At 47.9% G+C, this 17,907-nt stretch overlaps 1 protein-coding gene across 1 annotated transcript in view; it reads left to right on the forward strand.

Annotated features, from left to right (window-relative positions):
* Nucleotides 1-17,907, forward strand: part of LOC138267054 (pneumococcal serine-rich repeat protein-like) — a 63,681-nt gene that overhangs the window by 20,831 nt on the left and 24,943 nt on the right. The window contains exon 2 of the mRNA XM_069215902.1: nt 5,560-15,852. Within this exon, the coding sequence (XP_069072003.1) occupies nt 5,560-15,852 (10,293 nt within the window). The remainder of the gene's footprint in view (nt 1-5,559; nt 15,853-17,907) is intronic.

Here is a 17,907-nt window from a genome sequence, read left to right on the forward strand (position 1 = left end):
ATTAGCAACCCTTCCCGCCGCTCCCCATTGATGGGTTTGGTGATAAGCGGCCTTGGGATGCCCAGACGTGTGTCATCGATCCCTGCGCCTCAGCGTCCAAGCCACGCCCGGGGGTTGATTGTGTTTCAATGAGGGAGTGGCCTCGCCTGGCACTTCACGATGGACTAGTACCACGAGGAGCACGGTCACTACGTATTTGCGTAATCCAGGACTCTGTCTAGAGTGGCACAGTGGATGTATAACGGTGGATTGGAATGCCACCCAAACCATTTGTCAGTGGTTTAGCCATCCCTCTCGCCATATTTTGTGCACGAGAACCCATTTTGTACAACTGAACCACTGGAATAACACGCCTGAAAACATTGATTCAGAAAAGAAAAGATAATGACGGTGCAAGTTATCTTCTCGCGAGATGGAGTCATCTGATGACGCCAATAATGTAACAACAAGAAAACGTGAGCTTGAAATAGCGCCCACTGCAGAGTAGCCAGCTAACTGAATTGCCCACCACTGAGGTGTGCAATATTTTACTCAGTCCATCTAGTCACCTGGCAATGTCTTATGTATCACGTTAGCAAGGTGTCTAGTTTCATTGCACAGTTATTGCATTTTCCTGCTGCTCAGCATTGCATACTTTAAAAAAAATTGTCAATCTGACTGGAATGAAAATATTCTTGACCAGCATGGAGCAGGCTCCCCTTTTCCAAAAATCACCTTAATACAAATGCACAAAACAGAAAGACCACCAAGAAAGGGCGTGAGGCAAGCAGACCGCAGAAGAGAGGGATATGCGCGCTTCTTTTGGGCGTATTTTCCATTAACTCGAAATATGTGAGTTCTTGTGTTTTTTGCTGTCAGCAAAGCTCAGAAACACAAGGCACTGATTACGTCTTTCAGTATCCGGGCCTATTGTCAGTCAAATATGTACTAGCTGCGAGATCGTTTGAGTTAATGTATGCGCTCAAGGCGCCAGAAAGACAGTGCAAGCGCATAAAAACTGGCGCTCAGCTCTCCTTCAAGCCAGCACTCAGTGCTTAATTTGTAAAATAGCACGTGCCGGGGCCCAAGGTGTTGCTCCGAAGCCCATGCGCAGTGCTGTTTAAAGTCAGCGTGGCAAACACCGAGGCCGCTTCCCTTGATTCTCGCATGTGCTTCTCTCATCTCCCGCCAGCCACTCTCTACCGCTTTCACTTACTCTCTTTACCGTTTCAGCCCTGCTTTCTTTGTCATTTGTTTTGTTTCTATTCCTCATTCTCCCCCCTTTTGTATTTTTCTCTCTCTTGCTTTGAGTTTAGGTCTCATGAGGAAATATAAGTGCCAGTCCACAAAAATGAGTGCCCGATGGGCCCCACCTGCAAGCACCAGCTCAAATAAAGGACACCCTGTTTTTAGCCCAAAGCAGTCCTTTTAAATAGGCCTGAGCGAAATTTCAATTACTCCACTGTAATTCGTGTAATTTTGGGATTTTCACGTTACACGTATGCGCAATTTCCCGAAATGATGCTATTAGGCCATTTCATATAAGTACCTGGCATCCAAGATAAAAAAAATTATAGTGGACATGCAATTCACAGTAAAAATGTACTGCGAACTCACGGGAACAACAGAGCGTGAGTGGCTGTGGTTTGTAGTGCTTTTTTTTAAATGTGTGCTCATGCCAAACACCAATGCAAGGATGCATGCCGTGCTAAAGTGTAGTGTGAAATGACAGATTTGCATTAACCAGCACCTTTTAACTGTGGATTGGGGGTTGGTCGGTTTGTTTCAGGGTGTCAAGCGTGGTACCGGTTTGTTAGATCCACATTGATTTTCACCTTATTTATATAATATTGTCCATGGCTGTCATATAGTCTTGGGTATACTCCTAGCTAGTGGAATGATGTGAGTCTATGGCTGCAGCGCTTGACGCATAATCATGGATTTGCCACATAATCCATCACCTACTGCATAATTTGCAGAAATAAATTGTTTCTGTATCAAAAGTTACTAAAACATGGCACGTTTTCCAGTGCAGTGGAAGGCCCTTCGCAAAGGTTGATTGGCCATCTTCCAGCTGCTTATTGCTGCATTCGGTTGTTAAACTGGCACCAAGTGAGGTCGAATCTTTGCCCAGACAGCGTTACCATCTGTTAAAATTTCAAAATAATGAAGTAATACCATCACAAAACGTGCCACGTTAAGCCACATAATTTGCCTTTTCTTGCCACACAATTTGCCTTTTCTTGCCACACAATTTAGTCAGCCCTTCCGCGTAATTTGGTCCTCTACTGCCGCATAACTCTATTGGCCCTGGTTATCACCCATTCTGAAGTTTAGAACTAGTGAAGATGAGAAACAATGCAGATATTATCCTTCATGTAGTTAGCGGTGGTTACACATTTTCCTTAAATCTGTGCTGGTGCATAGTTTTTCTCAGGTGAGTGCTGAAATGTGAGGTCCCTTTTCTCACGAGTACCGCGTAAGTGTCACGCAAGTAACCCTTGAGCACTTGGTCTGCCAGCGCACAACTTGCATGGCTTTTCTTTGCTTACTCAACACTCGCCAGCGAATGGTCAAATTGTACGCGTTCAGAATGTGGAAAATGAAAGACAAACTTTGCCAATGTACGGCGAAAGTCCAGATTTTCATGCCAAGGCGGCGTAGAACGTGTAAACTTTCTATAGGAATTTCGCGAGAAAAAAAATATTTTTACAACTTCGATGACCGAATAGAGAAAATGTGGAATTTGCCAAACTTTGCTAGGAGAGTCAGGGTGGGGGGAAGTACCCCAGAACAGAGGTAGGAGTCAGGACGCCTAGGTTACGGCCAGAGCTGCCAAACTTTAGATCTGGGAAACCAGTTCGAGTCTCGGCGCCGGCTCAACATCCTGCGATTCAGGAAAACCATTTAATCTCCGCGTGCCTAAAAACAAATGAATGTGTCCTTGTGTAATGTAACTGGTGCTAACGTAAAGCGCTTCAATATGTTCGGGTCGGTTTTTATTTTCAGTTGTATGTTTTTGGCAGTTTTATGTAGCGCACTGGACCCGAAGGTATTGGAGCGCCTTATATGAGCATCAGTTACACTGCACAAGACTACATTCATTTTTTTTTTTATATAAACACATTTGCTTAATAAAATGCCTACCGTGGCTCGCCGTCTGCGGCCTGGGAAGCCGGACGTGGTTCTGGTGAATCAGAACAGAGCCTGGATACCCGGCGGCGCCGCCTAAACCCTGGATCACCACACGCGCCTCACGCCCCTTGGTTTGGTTTGAGAAGCCTGGGCCGCATTCCTCAACACGCTCGGGCCTGCGTGCTACCGCGAGTGGGGCTGGGGCAGGCAGGGCGAGCCCTCCCCTGGCATCCAGCCTGTGTGTACTGACGCCCAGGGGGCACTGCGCCCTCCCGCTGCGCGCCCATCACGCGGGGCTTCTTGGCTGGCAGCGGCCGCCGTTCACCTCCCGGGCTGGCAGCTGTAGCGCCTTTGACTGCGGGGCGCATCCTTGGTCCATAGAGCTGGTTTCACAATATCTACCCCCAACTCCCGCCCCAGGCCTGGTTTGGTAGCAGGTGCCACACAAACTTCCATTGAGCTGACCCAACCATGGGTTCTCTTAAATCTTCCACAGAGCTGGCCAGAGGGCACCCTCATACCGGCCTACATGTAGGCGCTTGCTCACTCGTCTCATGACTCCTGTGACATTGGATATAGTCAGACGGTGGGTGACCTCACATTTTCCACATCGCTAGTCTGACAGCTAGTGCCCTTAAACATTTCAAAAGGTTTGCGTCACAAAGGTGCCCTCAAAACTTGTATCGGACTCTTTAATAGCGCTACTCACATTCTCTTGACACTCTCTTCTGGGATGGTCTGACAGTGGGTACTCACACTCTCTTCTGGGCTGCCTGACAATGGGTACCCTCACACTCTCTTCTGGGCTGGTCTGACAGTGGGTATCCTCACACTCTCTTCTGGGCTGGTCTGACAGTGGGTACCCTCACACTCTCTTCTGGGCTGGTCTGACAGTGGGTACCCTCACACTCTCTTCTGGGATGGTCTGACAGTGGGTACCCTCACACTTCTATTGGGGTGGTCTGACAGTGGGTACCCCCATTCTCTCTTCTGGGCTGTCTGACAGTGGGTACCCTCACACTCTTCTGGGCTGGTCGACAGTGGGTACCCTCACACTCTCTTCTGGGCTGGTCTGACAGTGGGGTACCCTCACACTTCTATTGGGCTGGTCTGACAGTGGGTACCCTCATTCTCTCTTCTGGGATGGTCTGACAGTGGGTACTCACACTCTTCTGGGCTGCCTGACAATGGGTACCCTCACACTCTCTTCTGGGCTGGTCTGACAGTGGGTATCCTCACACTCTCTTCTGGGCTGGTCTGACAGTGGGTACCCTCACACTCTCTTCTGGGCTGGTCTGACAGTGGGCACCCTCACACTCTCTTCTGGGCTGGTCTGACAGTGGGGTACCCTCACACTTCTATTGGGCTGGTCTGACAGTGGGTACCCTCATTCTCTCTTCTGGGCTGTCTGACAGTGGGTACCCTCACACTCTTCTGGGCTGGTCGACAGTGGGTACCCTCACACTCTCTTCTGGGCTGGTCTGACAGTGGGGTACCCTCACACTTCTATTGGGCTGGTCTGACAGTGGGTACCCTCATTCTCTCTTCTGGGATGGTCTGACAGTGGGTACTCACACTCTTCTGGGCTGCCTGACAATGGGTACCCTCACACTCTCTTCTGGGCTGGTCTGACAGTGGGTATCCTCACACTCTCTTCTGGGCTGTCTGACAGTGGGTACCCTCACACTCTTCTGGGCTGGTCTGACAGTGGGCACCCTCACACTCTCTTCTGGGCTGGTCTGACAGTGGGGTACCCTCACACTTCTATTGGGCTGGTCTGACAGTGGGTACCCTCATTCTCTCTTCTGGGCTGTCTGACAGTGGGTACCCTCACACTTCTATTGGGGTGGTCTGACAGTAGGTACCCCCACACATTCTACTGGGATTGTTACACAGTGAGTACTGACTGTCATTAGGTACCCTCACACCTTGTTTGACAGTGAGTACCATCACGCCTACCGAGTTTGTTTGACAATGGGTACCCTCACACTCTTCTCTGGGCTGCTCTGACAGTGGGTACCCTCAGACCTTCTACTGGGCTTCTTTGACAGTGGGCATCCTCACACCTACCCGTTTGTTTAACTACGGGTACCCTTACACTCTCCGCTGGGCTTGTCTGACAGTGGGTACCCCGGGACCTTTTACTGGGTTTGACTGACAGTGGGGACCCTCACGTCTACCGGGTTTGTTTGGCGATGGGTATCAAACCAAGAATGGGAAAAGAGGTCTGCCTGTAATTTTATCAATGGTGCGGTGGTGGAGGATTTCATTCAGTGCCATATGAGTGAATGTGTCCTTCCTATTATTCTGAAAAAGGATACACCACAAAGCTCATTCAGATACTATAAACACACTGCTTTCCCTAATGTTATTGCTAAGGGCTTGGGTCTGGCCAAAGTTGTCCTAAACAAACCCCATGACATTACATTTCTTTTTTTTTTCCAGATGCTCAGTCAGCTACTGCAGACACCTCCACAGCACGTTCCCCAACAAATGCAGAAACTACCACAACCTCTGCAACAACTGCAACAGTGGCTGTATTCACCACAACAACGACATCACTATCAAGTACAGAAACTACCACATCAACAGCAACAACAAAGTCCACGTCAGACACAACCATGAAAGGCTCAACAACTGGTGCAGAGATTACCACAACGACCGCAACTGCCACAAACCCAGCTGCACAGACTACAGCTACCACATCAACATCATCACTGACTAGTGCAGAAACTACTGCTCCGTCCACTGCAGAAACCACAGCTGAACCGCCAACAACAGCAGTAGGTTCAAAAACAAATGCAGAGACTACTGTAACAATTGCAGGAGCCACAACAGACCCAACCACCACAACAATTGGACCAACAAGTGCAGAGACAACTTCAACAACTGCAGATAACACAACACCTGTACAAACCACAACTACATCAACAACAAGAGCAGTGAGTACCACAACAGCTCCTCCTTTCACAACAGCAGCTCAACAGACAACAACACTGCCTTCACCCAGTGCAGAGACTACGACAACCACTACAGCAACATCAGCTGCCCCAACCACAACAACATCATCACTAACTGGTGCAGAGATTACTACCACATCCACTACAGTAACCTCAGCTCCACCAACAACAACAGAAAAAGGATCAACTAGTGCAGAGACTACTGTAACAACTGCAGGACCCACAACTGCACCAAGCACCACAACAAGTGGATCAACAACAAGCGCAGAGACTACTATAAAGACTGCAGAAGTCACATCAACACCTGTGCAGACCACAGCGATATCAACAAGTGCAGTGAGTACCACAACAGTTCCTCCTGTCACAACAGCAGCTCAACAGACAACAACACTGCCTTCCTCAAGTGCAGAGACTACAGCAACCACTGCAGCAACATCAGCTGCTCCAACCACGACAACATCATCACTAACTAATGCAGAGGCTACTACCACATCCACTGCAGGAACCACTGCTCCACCGACAACAACAGCAAAAGGATCAACTAGTGCAGAGACTACTGTAACAACTGCAGGAGCCACAACTGCACCAAGCACCACAACAAGTGGATCAACAACAAGCGCAGAGACTACTATAAAGACTGCAGAAGCCACATCAACACCTGTGCAGACCACAGCGATATCAACAACAAGTGCAGTGAGTACCACAGCAGTTCCTCCTGTCACAACAGCAGCTCAACAGACAACAGTGCCTTCATCAAGTGCAGAAACTACACCAACCACTGCAGCAACATCAACTGCTCCAACCACGACAACATCATCACTAACTAATGCAGAGGCTACTTCCACATCCACTGCAGGAACCACAGCTCCACCGACAACAACAGCACAAGGATCAACTAGTGCAGAGACTACTGTAACAACTGCAGGAGCCACAACTGCACCAAGCACCACAACAAGTGGATCAACAACAAGCTCAGAGACTACTTTAACAACTGCAGAAGCCACATCAACACCTGGGCAGACCACAGCGATATCAACAAGTGCAGTGAGCACCACAACAGTTCCTCCTATCACAACAGAAGCTCAACAGACAACAACACTGCATTCATCAAGTGCAGAGACTACAGCAACCACTGCAGCAACATCAGCTGCTCCAACCACGACAACATCATCACTAACTAATGCAGAGGCTACTACCACATCCACTGCAGGAACCACAGCTCCACCGACAACAACAGCAAAAGGATCAACTAGTGCAGAGACTACTGTAACTACTGCAGGAAGCACATCTGCACAGAGCACCACAACAAGTGAATCAACAACAAGCGCAGAGACTACTATAACAACTGCAGAAGTCACATCAACACCTGAGCAGACCACAGCGATATCAAAAAGTGCAGTGAGTACCACAACAGTTCCTCCTATCACAACAGAAGCTCAACAGACAACAACACTGCCTTCATCAAGTGCAGAGACTACAGCAACCACTGCAGCAACATCAGCTGCTCCAACCACGACAACATCATCACTAACTAATGCAGAGGCTACTACCACATCCACTGCAGGAACCACAGCTCCACCGACAACAACAGCAAAAGGATCAACTAGTGCAGAGACTACTGTAACTACTGCAGGAAGCACAACTGCACAGAGCACCACAACAAGTGGATCAACAACAGGCGCAGAGACTACTATAACAACTGCAGAAGCCACATCAACACCTGTGCAGACCACAGCGATATCAACAAGTGCAGTGAGTATCACAACAGTTCCTCCTATCACAACAGCAGCTCAACAGACAACAACACTGCTTTCATCAAGTGCAGAGACTACAGCCACCACTGCAACAACATCAGCTGCTCCAACCACGACAACATCATCACTAACTAATGCAGAGGCTACTACCACATCCACTGCAGGAACCACAGCTCCACCGACAACAACAGCAAAAGGATCAACTAGTGCAGAGACTCCTGTAACAACTGCAGAAGCCACAACTGCACCGAGCACCACAACAAGTGGATCAACAACAAGGGCAGAGACTACTATATTGACTGCAGAAGCCACATCAACACCTGTGCAGACCACAGCGATATCAACAAGTGCAGTGAGTACCACAACAGTTCCTCCTATCACAACAGCAGCTCCACAGACAACAACACTGCCTTCATCAAGTGGAGAGACTACAGCAACCACTGCAGCAACATCAGCTGCTCCAACCACAACAACATCATCATTAACTAGTGCAGAGGCTACTACCACATCCACTGCAGGAACCACAGCTCCACCGACAACAACAGCAAAAGGATCAACTAGTGCAGAGACTTCTGTAACTACTGCAGGAAGCACAACTGCACAGAGCACCACAACAAGTGGATCAACAACAAGCACAGAGACTACTATAACAACTGCAGAATCCACCTCAACACCTGTGCAGACCACAGCGATTTCAACAAGTGCAGTGAGTACCACAACAGTTCCTCCTATCTCAACAGCAGCTCAACAGACAACAACACTGCCTTCGTCAAGTGCAGAGACTACAGCAACCACTGCAGCAACATCAGCTGCTCTAACCACGACAACATCATCATTAACTAGTGCAGAGGCTACTACCACATCCACTGCAGGAACCACAGCTCCACCGACAACAACAGCAAAAGGATCAACTAATGCAGAGACTACTGTAACAACTGCAGGAGCCACAACTGCACCGAGCACCACAACAAGTGGATCAACAACAAGCACAGAGACTACTATAAAGACTGCAGAAGCCACATCAACACCTGTGCAGACCACAGCGATATCAACAAGTGCAGTGAGTACCACAACAGTTCCTCCTGTCACAACAGCAGCTCAACAGACAACACTGCCTTCATCAAGTGCAGAAACTACAGCAACCACTGCAGCAACATCAGCTTCTCCAACCACGACAACATCATCACTAACTAATGCAGAGGCTACTACCACATCCACTGCAGGAACCACAGCTCCACCGACAACAACAGCAAAAGGATCAACTAGTGCAGAGACTACTGTAACTACTGCAGGAAGCACAACTGCACAGAGCACCACAACAAGTGAATCAACAACAAGCACAGAGACTACTATAACAACTGCAGAAGCCACATCAACACCTGTGCAGACCACAGCGATTTCAACAACAAGTGCAGTGAGTACCACAACAGTTCCTCCTATCACAACAGCAGCTCAACAGACAACAACACTGCTTTCATCAAGTGCAGAGACTACAGCAACCACTGCAGCAACATCAGCTGCTCCAACCATCACAACATCATCATTAACTAGTGCAGAGGCTACTACCACTTCCACTGCAGGAACCACAGCTCCACCGACAACAACAGCAAAAGGTTCAACTAGTGCAGAGACTACTGTAACAACTGCAGGAGCCACAACTGCACCAAGCACCACAACAAGTGGATCAACAACAAGCTCAGAGACTACTATAAAGACTGCAGAATCCACATCAACACCTGTGCAGACCACAGCGATAGAAACAAGTACAGTGAGTACCACAACAGTTCCTCCTATCACAACAGCAGCTCAACAGACAACAACGCCGCTTTCATCAAGTGGAGAGACTACAGCAACCACTGCAGCAACATCAGCTGCTTCAACCACGACAACATCATCACTAACTAATGCAGAGGCTACTACCACATCCACTGCAGGAACCACAGCTCCACCGACAACAACAGCAAAAGGATCAACTAGTGCAGAGACTACTGTAACTACTGCAGGAAGCACAACTGCACAGAGCACCACAACAAGTGAATCAACAACAAGCGCAGAGACTACTATAACAACTGCAGAAGCCACATCAACACCTGAGCAGACCACAGCGATATCAACAAGTGCAGTGAGTACCACAACAGTTCCTCCTATCACAACAGAAGCTCAACAGACAACAACACTGCCTTCATCAAGTGCAGAGACTACAGCAACCAGTGCAGCAACATCAGCTGCTTCAACCACGACAACATCATCACTAACTAGTGCAGAGGCTACTACCACATCCACTGCAGGAACCACAGCACCACCAACAACAACAGCAAAAGGATCAACTAGTGCAGAGACTACTGTAACATCTGCAGGAACCACAACTGCACCAAGCACCACAACAAGTGGATCAACAACAAGCGCAGAGACTACTATAAAGACTGCAGAATCCACATCAACACCTGTGCAGACCACAGCGATATCAACAAGTGCAGTGAGTACCACAACAGTTCCTCCTGTCACAACAGCAGCTCAACAGACAACAACACTGCCTTCATCAAGTGCAGAGACTACAGCAACCACTGCAGCAACATCAGCTGCTCCAACCACGACAACTTCATCACTAACTAATGCAGAGGCTACTACTACATCCACTGCAGGAACCACAGCTCCACCAACAACAACAGCAAAAGGATCAACTAGTGCAGAGACTACTGTAACTACTGCAGGAAGCACAACTGCACAGAGCACCACAACAAGTGAATCAACAACAAGCTCAGAGACTACTATAAAGACTGCAGAATCCACATCAACACCTGTGCAGACCACAGCGATAGAAACAAGTGCAGTGAGTACCACAACAGTTCCTCCTATCACAACAGCAGCTCAACAGACAACAACGCCGCTTTCATCAAGTGGAGAGACTACAGCAACCACTGCAGCAACATCAGCTGCTTCAACCACGACAACATCATCACTAACTAATGCAGAGGCTACTACCACATCCACTGCAGGAACCACAGCTCCACCGACAACAACAGCAAAAGGATCAACTAGTGCAGAGACTACTGTAACTACTGCAGGAAGCACAACTGCACAGAGCACCACAACAAGTGAATCAACAACAAGCGCAGAGACTACTATAACAACTGCAGAAGCCACATCAACACCTGAGCAGACCACAGCGATATCAACAAGTGCAGTGAGTACCACAACAGTTCCTCCTATCACAACAGAAGCTCAACAGACAACAACACTGCCTTCATCAAGTGCAGAGACTACAGCAACCAGTGCAGCAACATCAGCTGCTTCAACCACGACAACATCATCACTAACTAGTGCAGAGGCTACTACCACATCCACTGCAGGAACCACAGCACCACCAACAACAACAGCAAAAGGATCAACTAGTGCAGAGACTACTGTAACATCTGCAGGAACCACAACTGCACCAAGCACCACAACAAGTGGATCAACAACAAGCGCAGAGACTACTATAAAGACTGCAGAATCCACATCAACACCTGTGCAGACCACAGCGATATCAACAAGTGCAGTGAGTACCACAACAGTTCCTCCTGTCACAACAGCAGCTCAACAGACAACAACACTGCCTTCATCAAGTGCAGAGACTACAGCAACCACTGCAGCAACATCAGCTGCTCCAACCACGACAACTTCATCACTAACTAATGCAGAGGCTACTACTACATCCACTGCAGGAACCACAGCTCCACCAACAACAACAGCAAAAGGATCAACTAGTGCAGAGTCTGCTGTAACAACTGCAGGAGCTACAACTGCACAGAGCACCACAACAAGTGTATCAACAACAAGCGCAGAGACTACTATAAAGACTGCAGAAGCCACATCAACACCTGTGCAGACCACAGCGATATCAACAAGTGCAGTGAGTACCACAACAGTTCCTCCTATCACAACAGCAGCTCAACAGACAACAACACTGCCTTCGTCAAGTGCAGAGACTACAGCAACCACTGCAGCAACATCAGCTGCTCCAACCACGACAACATCATCACTAACTAATGCAGAGGCTACTGCCACATCCACTGCAGGAACCACAGCTCCACCAACAACAACAGCAAAAGGATCAACTAGTGCAGAGACTACTGTAACTACTGCAGGAAGCACAACTGCACAGAGCACCACAACAAGTGAATCAGCAACAAGCGCAGAGACTACTATAACAACTGCAGAATCCACATCAACACCTGTGCAGACCACAGCGATATCAACAAGTGCAGTGAGTACCACAACAGTTCCTCCTATCACAACAGCAGCTCAACAGACAACAACGCTGCTTTCATCAAGTGGAGAGACTACAGCAACCACTGCAGCAACATCAGCTGCTTCAACCACGACAACATCATCACTAACTAGTGCAGAGGCTACTACCACATCCACTGCAGGAACCACAGCTCCACCGACAACTACAGCAAAAGGATCAACTAGTGCAGAGACTACTGTAGCATCTGCAGGAGCCACAACTGCACCAAGCACCACAACAAGTGGATCAACAACAAGCGCAGAGACTACTATAAAGACTGCAGAAGCCACATCAACACCTGTGCAGACCACAGCGATATCAACAAGTGCAGTGAGTAGCACAACAGTTCCTCCTGTCACGACAGCAGCTCAACAGACAACAACACTGCCTTCATCAAGTGCAGAGACTACAGCAACCACTGCAGCAACATCAGCTGCTCCAACCACGACAACATCATCACTAACTAATGCAGAGGATACTACCACATCCACTGCAGGAACCACTGCTTCACCGACAACAACAGCAAAAGGATCAACTAGTACAGAAACTACTGTAACAACTGCAGGAGCCACAACTGCACCAAGCATCACAACAAGTGGATCAACAACAAGCGCAGAGACTACTATAACAACTGCAGAAGCCACATCAACACCTGTGCAGACCACAGCGATATCAACAAGTGCAGTGAGTATCACAACAGTTCCTCCTGTCACAACAGCAGCTCAACAGACAACACTGCTTTCATCAAGTGCAGAGACTACAGCAACCACTGCAGCAGCATCAGCTGCTCCAACCATCACAACATCATCATTAACTAGTGCAGAGGCTACTACCACATCCACTGCAGGAACCACAGCTCCACCGACAACAACAGCAAAAGGATCAACTAGTGCAGAGACTACTGTAACAACTGCAGGAGCCACAACTGCACCGAGCACCACAAGTGGATCAACAACAAGCGCAGAGACACCTATAAAGACTGCAGAAGCCACATCAACACCTGTGCAGACCACAGCGATATCAACAACAAGTGCAGTGAGTACCACAACAGTTCCTCCTATCACAACAGCAGCTCAACAGACAACAACACTGCCTTCATCAAGTGGCGAGACTACAGCAACCACTGCAGCAACATCAGCTGCTCCCACCACAACAACATCATCACTAATTAGTTCAGAGGCTACTACCGCATCCACTGCAGGAACCACAGCTCCACCGACAACAACAGCAAAAGGATCAACTAGTGCAGAGACTACTGTAAGTACTGCAGGAAGCACAACTGCACAGAGCACCACAACAAGTGGATCAACAACAAGCGCAGAGAGTACTATAACAACTGCAGAAGCCACATCAACACCTGTGCAGACCACAGCGATTTCAACAAGTGCAGTGAGTACCATAACAGTTCCTCCTATCACAACAGCAGCTCAACAGACAACAACACTGCCTTCATCAAGTGCAGAGACTACAGCAACCACTGCAGCAACATCAGCTGCTCCAACCACGACAACATCATCACTAACTAGTGCAGAGGCTGCTACCACATCCACTGCAGGAACCACAGCTCCACCGACAACAACAGCAAAAGGATCAAATAGTGCAGAGACTACTGTAACAACTGCAGGAGCCACAACTGCACCAAGCACCACAACAAGTGGATCAACAACAAGCGCAGAGACTACTATAATGACTGCAGAAGCCACATCAACACCTGCGCAGACCACAGCGATTTCAACAGCAAGTGCAGTGAGTACCACAACAGTTCCTCCTATCACAACAGCAGCTCAAGAGACAACAACACTGCCTTCATCAAGTGCAGAGACTACAGCAACCACTGCAGCAACATCAGCTGCTCCAACCACGACAACATCATCACTAACTAATGCAGAGGCTACTACCACATCCACTGCAGGAACCACAGCTCCACTGACAACAACAGCAAAACGATCAACTAGTGCAGAGACTACTGTAACAACTGCAGGAGCCACAACTGCACCAAGCACCACAACAAGTGGATCAACAACAAGCGCAGAGACTACTATAATGACTGCAGAATCCACATCAACACCTGTGCAGACCACAGCGATATCAACAAGTGCAGTGAGTACCACAACAGGTCCTCCTATCACAACAGCAGCTCAACAGACAACAACACTGCTTTCATCAAGTGCAGAGACTACAGCAACCACTGCAGCAACATCAGCTGCTCCAACCACAACAACATCATCACTAATTAGTTCAGAGGCTACTACCACATCCACTGCAGGAACCACAGCTCCACCGACAACAACAGCAAAAGGATCAACTAGTGCAGAGACTACTGTAACTACTGCAGGAAGCACAATTGCACAGAGCACCACAACAAGTGAATCAACAACAGGCGCAGAGACTACTATAACAACTGCAGAAGCCACATCAACACCTGTGCATACCACAGCGATATCAACAAGTGCAGTGAGTACCACAACAGTTCCTCCTATCACAACAGCAGCTCAACAGACAACAACACTGCCTTCATCAAGTGCAGAGACTACAGCAACCACTGCAGCAACATCAGCTGCTCCAACCATCACAACATCATCATTAACTAGTGCAGAGGCTACTACCACATCCACTGCAGGAACCACAGCTCCACCGACAACAACAGCAAAAGGATCAACTAGTGCAGAGTCTACTGTAACAACTGCAGGAGCCACAACTGCACCAAGCACCACAACAAGTGGATCAATAACAAGCGCAGAGACTACTATAAAGACTGCCGAAGCCACATCAACACTTGTGCAGTCCACAGCGATATCAACAAGTGCAGTGAGTACCACAACAGTTCCTCCTGTCACAACAGCAGCTCAACAGACAACAACACTGCCTTCATCAAGTGCTGAAACTACAGCAACCACTGCAGCAACATCAGCTGCTCCAACCACGACAACATCATCACTAACTAGTGCAGAGGCTACTACCACATCCACTGCAGGAACCACAGCTCCACCAACAACAACAGCAAAAGGATCAACTAGTGCAGAGACTACTGTAACTACTGCAGGAAGCACAACTGCACAGAGCACCACAACAAGTGGATCAACAACAAGCGTAGAGACTACTATAAAGAGTGCAGAAGCCACATCAACACCTGTGCAGACCACAGCGATATCAACAAGTGCATTGAGTACCACACCAGTTCCTCCTATCACAAAAGCAGCTCAACAGACAACAACACTGCCTTCATCAAGTGCAGAGACTACAGCAACCACTGCAGCAACATCAGCTGCTCCAACCATGACAACGTCATTACTAACTAGTGCAGAGGCTACTACCACATCCACTGCAGGAACCACAGCTCCACCAACAACAACAGCAAAACGATCAACTAGTGCAGAGACTCCTGTAACAACTGCAGGAGCCACAACTGCACCAAGCACCACAGCAAGTGGATCAACAACAAGCGCAGAGACTACTATATTGACTGCAGAAGCCACATCAATACCTGTACAGACCACAACGATATCAACAACAAGTGCAGTGAGTACCACAACAGTTCCTCCTATCACAACAGCAGCTCCACAGACAACAACACTGCCTTCATCAAGTGGAGAGACTACAGCAACCAGTGCAGCAACATCAGCTGCTCCAACCACGACAACTTCATCACTAACTAATGCAGAGGCTACTACCACATCCACTGCAGGAACCACAGCTCCACCAACAACAACAGCAAAAGGATCAACTAGTGCAGAGACTACTGTAACAGCTGCAGGTGAGAAAAACTGTTTTATGCCATTCATCGCAGGGATTATAACATTCAGGGCAATTTTCTTTTTGGAAATAATTATGGTACTTGGGATTGAAGTCAGAATGTGTCATATGGGTTTAACAAGAATATTTATTCCATCCCTGAAAATAAATTATTGTTTCTTTCTAGTACTTGCATATCACACAGCAGCATCTTGTGACATTCTTCAGTAGTAGAGACTGATAAGATTTTACTGAATTTTAAAAAACATGTGCCTATTTTTATTTTTTATAAAGTTTAATTACAGTTTACTTCTCGGTTTAGTTAGGCACTGCTGAAGTTTGTAAAGAAGTAAATAATGTGATTTAGGCACAAGTTGAGAAGGTCATATGTCTAAAATTATAAAGTTTGATAAAGGGACAAAGCTAGGATTGAAACAGAGGATAAATGAAGCAATTCACCACGTTACCAACAGTTGGTATGTCCGGGCTGTACATATGCACTACTTTCAGAGGTCTGAGTTTTGTCCCTTGATACAACTAGTGGTTTTCAAACTTTTGACTTCTGTGGACCCCCACATTATTATTACTGGAACCTAGGGACCCCCAATGAATAATTGTTGGAATCTGGGGACCAGCCACACCACACTGAGTCATCACTGAAAGCGAGGGACCCCGGCCTAAACACTTGATTATTTGAAACGCAAAACAAAACACAAAGAATATGGAAACAAGCTTTCATCAAACACATAAACAAATGATAACATATTTTATTTAATTTTCACACAAATGTATAAAAAATAATTTTAATGGAAAGGTTGGTGCTTTTCTAAATTCAATTTTAGCCATACATCATCCATACTATGGCCCTCATTACAACTTTGGTGGGCGGCAGTGTAACCGCTGTGCGCCGCCAATGCGGCCGCAGTCCCGCGGTGGCCATTATGACATCCCCGCCAGCCCAGTGGGGATGTCGGCCGCAACATGGGAGCCGACTCCAAATGGAGCCGGCGGTGTTGTGGCCGTGCGATGGGTGCAGTTGCACCTGTCGCGCTTTTCACTGTCTGCTGTGCAGACAGTGAAAAGCTGTGTGGGGCTGTGCCAGGGGGCCCCTGCACTGCCCATGCCAAAGGCCCGCGACTCCCCTACTGCCATGAAATGGCTGGTGGGAAGGGGACTTGTAATCCCCTGGGTAGCGCTGCAAGCAGCGCTGACCTGGCGGATTAAAACCGCCAGGACCAACGTGGCGGAAAACCGCTGGTCCCGGCGGTGCGACCGCAGCGCTTCCGCCGCGGTCGTAATCCCCGAGTTTGCACCGCCAGCCTGTTGGCGGTGCAACCTCCAAAACAGCCCTGCCGGTCTTTGACTGCCAGGGTTGTAATGAGGCCCTATATTCTGTTTGATGCACCTGCAATGTTCCCACAAATCAATCTGAGGATACGAATGTAATTTTAAGTCTCCAATTTCAAATTCCTTAACATTTACAATATGTTTTCAATTTTTCAATTGAACATTTAGCCACATTATTTATCAACACTTTATTAATCTGTTAATATTTAATTTACTAAACAGTTGCGGACCCTCTGAAGAGGCTTTGCGCACCCCCAGGGTCCCTGGACCACAGGTTGGGAACCACTGAACTAGTGTAGGAGCTAGGAGACACGATCTATGACTGATTTGTATGATAACCAGTGTCTATATAAATGATTTTCCATTCAGTGTTACTGGGGCCTATTCACAAATGGCATTTCAGAATACGTTTAGTAGTGCTCCAGTAGTACTACTCAAGTACTAATCACAGCCCTACATGCCAAGACCTCGCCTCTCTTGTCTTTTTCTATGCAGAGATCTCCCTAACCTGACTGCAAGATCTCTGCACATGTAACCCTATGCTTTAGTGGTGAATGTAGGAGAGACGGGGAGAGTGGCTGGAAATTGGGAAAACTTACTAGTATATGGGAGGGGCTTAGGGAGGCGTACCAGCTGTTTACAGAAGGTAACGAGGGATTAAGGAGGGACAAACTCCAACCCACAATAGAGTAAGGATATTGCTATTCGCAAACTACTACAGGCAAAGATA

The sequence above is a fragment of the Pleurodeles waltl genome, chromosome 12 (assembly GCF_031143425.1).
Source record: "Pleurodeles waltl isolate 20211129_DDA chromosome 12, aPleWal1.hap1.20221129, whole genome shotgun sequence".
NCBI classification, from domain to species: domain Eukaryota; kingdom Metazoa; phylum Chordata; class Amphibia; order Caudata; family Salamandridae; genus Pleurodeles; species Pleurodeles waltl.